The following is a 3028-nucleotide window of genomic DNA, read 5'->3' as shown; positions in this document are numbered from 1 at the left end:
TAAGCCTTCCAGCAGGGAAAATAAAAGGTTTTAACTGCCGGGCCATAGTCTAAAGGGAGCAGGCGAGCAACCAGGCTCCTCCAGTGCACAGTGGCGAGGTTGGTTCCGCCACAATGCACCATTAAGCTCAGGTCACTCCAAGCATTAAGTCTCGGCTAATGTCTATGGGGGAAGGCTATAATCACTACACAGCTATACTCTCTGCAAGAGAGCTTTGATCACTGGGAGACGGGATCCAGGACACTGTTTTAGGGTGGAAAGCCAAGCTGCGGTGGCCAGGGTCTGAAGTGATTATGGTGTCCTGGCGATAGCTAGGGAGCGTGTTTGGTGGAGGTACCCAGTCGGGGTACCAAGGGGTCCGCCACACAAGTCATTCTTTGTATCTGAATGCTTGTCATTAAGTGTGTCTGTGCATCTTCATGCGTGTCTATATATATGTATCTGTCTGTATGTGTGTCTGTGTATCCACACATGTGTCTGTGTATTCCCTGTCTGTATGTGTATCTGTTTTTTAAATGCATATGTGTCTGAATGTATTTCTGTCAGCATGCGCGTCTGTGTGTGCCCCATCACTCATACTATTCCCTTTTCGAACTCTATCATTCCCTTTACACTCACTGTTTTGTTAACCGAAAGAGGAGCACACCCACAGTTTATTAGAACCCTTCGTTTACAAGTGCGAAACCACAAGGAAAACAACTAATGAATGCTCTCCAAGGTGGCAGCCATTTCGTACAGCCAAACGCATGTGGTCAACAGAATGGATGGCGGCTATCTTGTTTCCCAAATGCAGGCAGCGGTACCTGGTCGTCGAGTGCCTGGAAATGATATTGGATAGGCATTCGCGTGAACTATATGAATTGTGTGGTGGGCTGTATGTGTGTCATATGAATTGTGTGTTGGGCTGCCTGTTTATGATATGGCTTGTGTGGTGGTCTGTATGTGTGTGATACGAGTCGTGTGGTGGGCTGCCTGTTTGTGATGTGAGTTGCACAGTGGCCTGTCTATTTGGGATGTGATGTTTGTGATGTGAGTTGTGTGGTGGGTTAGATGTGTGTGATATGAGTTATGTGTGTGTGGTTGGCTGCCTGTTTGTGATAGAATAAGTAATTCAATAGTCACTAGCAGTGAACACAATTTTACCCATATCCATCCAGTAAGTCTAATTTTGTTTAACTTCTCCACCTTAAGGTTTAATTAGCTTTCTTTGAATTTTTTTTTTCCATTAAGTTAAATTCTGTGAATTATTTAAGGTTGATATAAAAGACATCTGCTTTTGTCGTCTGCATGCAATTATTTGTTGATAATAGGAAGAATCTGTATTTATTTTTTTTACTTTTACCTAAAAATACAACATCCCATAGCAAATGTCCTTAATTATTTGTTATATTAAGCTCCCTCTCATTAGTAAATCTTAACTGTATCACCACACTTTTGTTTTATAGGTGCATGCATACTGGATAATTTGTATTATGGAAATTATTTCATGATCTAAAAAAAAATAATTTTGAAATAAAGAAAATTAACATTTTTAGCAGAAGCACAATAATGTTGTCCTTGACACTTTAAAACAATTAAAAATATTCTATGCTTACCCCCCAAGATGAAAATACTGAGAATTGGCTCAGTACTCCCTGTGAGTCACTGTCACCCATGTTTTCATCGTTGCAGAAGAAACAGCCGCTGTCGCTTCGCCAGTCACCATATGGACTCACAAACATGTCATCACCAGTACAGATCCGCATCAGGTGCTCAAAGAAATGAAGGGCCCTACGACGCCAGGTCAAAAAGCCAGAGGAACCATAAGCAAAATTGTAGTCAACATTGACACCCATTATAGGTTTGCTAGCATAGTAATGTGCATGGACAAAGATATCATAGTACGAGGCATCCCTGAATTTAAAGGTATCTTTGTAACGTCGGTCTCCTGAAGTCAGAATTACATATTCTGTGCAGGGCAGCGCTTTGCAGTAATTTAATTTGGCAATAAATTCAGTTCTCTCCACTTCTGTGTACTGACGGAACTCCCTCCTCTGTATATTAAGTCTAGTGGAACAGTCTGATCCATTCCAACTGCTTCTGCAATGCCCACAGTTGGCCCCGTCATAGTTGCCATAGCATCGGCAGGTGGTGTTGTAGAAGAAGATTGGCCAGTCCATTCGATCATCAACCGTCACACGATCAGTGGGTTTTGCTCTACTTTGCGGTACAATTTGACATGTACCCCTACCGAAGGTAGCTCCACAAGGGCTTCCTTTGAATAAGGGACAACAATTTTTATTTTGAAGAGCCTCAGATGTTGTACATTCTCTGGGAAACTGAGCAATCACTGTACCGAGACAGAGCAGGAGAACACCTATGGTCAGCATGACTTTATAACTGGTCCAAGATGGACGTCAACCTGTAGACAGTGAAAAATGCATGGATAATGAAAAAGACATTTTGTAATTCTCGTCATAGAAATAGCTTTCAAACAGAATTATATAGTATGAATTGTATTCATTTCATTTTATGTTTTTTCTTCGTAGACCACTTCGATTTTGAATTTTCCTTTGTTTGACTCATTTTGTATTAAACATTTCACCTTGTCACTTTGAGAGTAATGTTTGTTGAGGGAATAAAACAGCAAAATGTATGCCCCCAGGCATAAAAGGGGTTAAACGCTGTTTAGAGGATATTACCCTTCCAGATACACAGGCAGCTACCAAAGACACCAATCACCCGAACAGGAAACCATATGAATGCCGTAAACAGCCGAACCGGAACCATACGAATGCTGTAAACAGCCGAATAGGAAAAAAACATACGAATAGGTTTACACTCCTAGCAGTCAAACTGCAACAGCATACAATAAATCCCCCCCAAGAACGAGACAAAGCTCCGTGTTGAGGGTCAAGCAGTGAACAACCAGAGCTAAGGGTTTATTGTTCTTATATACACATTCTTACACATTAGTACCACCCACAGGGTTTTGTAGAACTACCAATAAACACGTACAATACACACATACACTCCCACACAAAATCCT

General features: G+C 41.4%; 1 protein-coding gene across 1 annotated transcript; it reads right to left on the bottom strand.

Annotated features, from left to right (window-relative positions):
• Positions 1-1574: 1574 nt before the first annotated feature.
• Positions 1575-2369, bottom strand: LOC134586286 (tyrosinase-like). The gene has a single exon (XM_063441772.1). It carries the CDS (start codon positions 2367-2369, stop codon positions 1575-1577), a length of 795 nt encoding a protein of 264 aa, XP_063297842.1.
• Positions 2370-3028: the final 659 nt, after the last annotated feature.

This window comes from Pelobates fuscus, chromosome 1, assembly GCF_036172605.1.
Source record: "Pelobates fuscus isolate aPelFus1 chromosome 1, aPelFus1.pri, whole genome shotgun sequence".
NCBI lineage: Eukaryota > Metazoa > Chordata > Amphibia > Anura > Pelobatidae > Pelobates > Pelobates fuscus.
The sequence above is the reverse complement of the archived record's forward strand: the minus strand, read 5'-3'. Positions and strand labels throughout refer to the sequence as shown.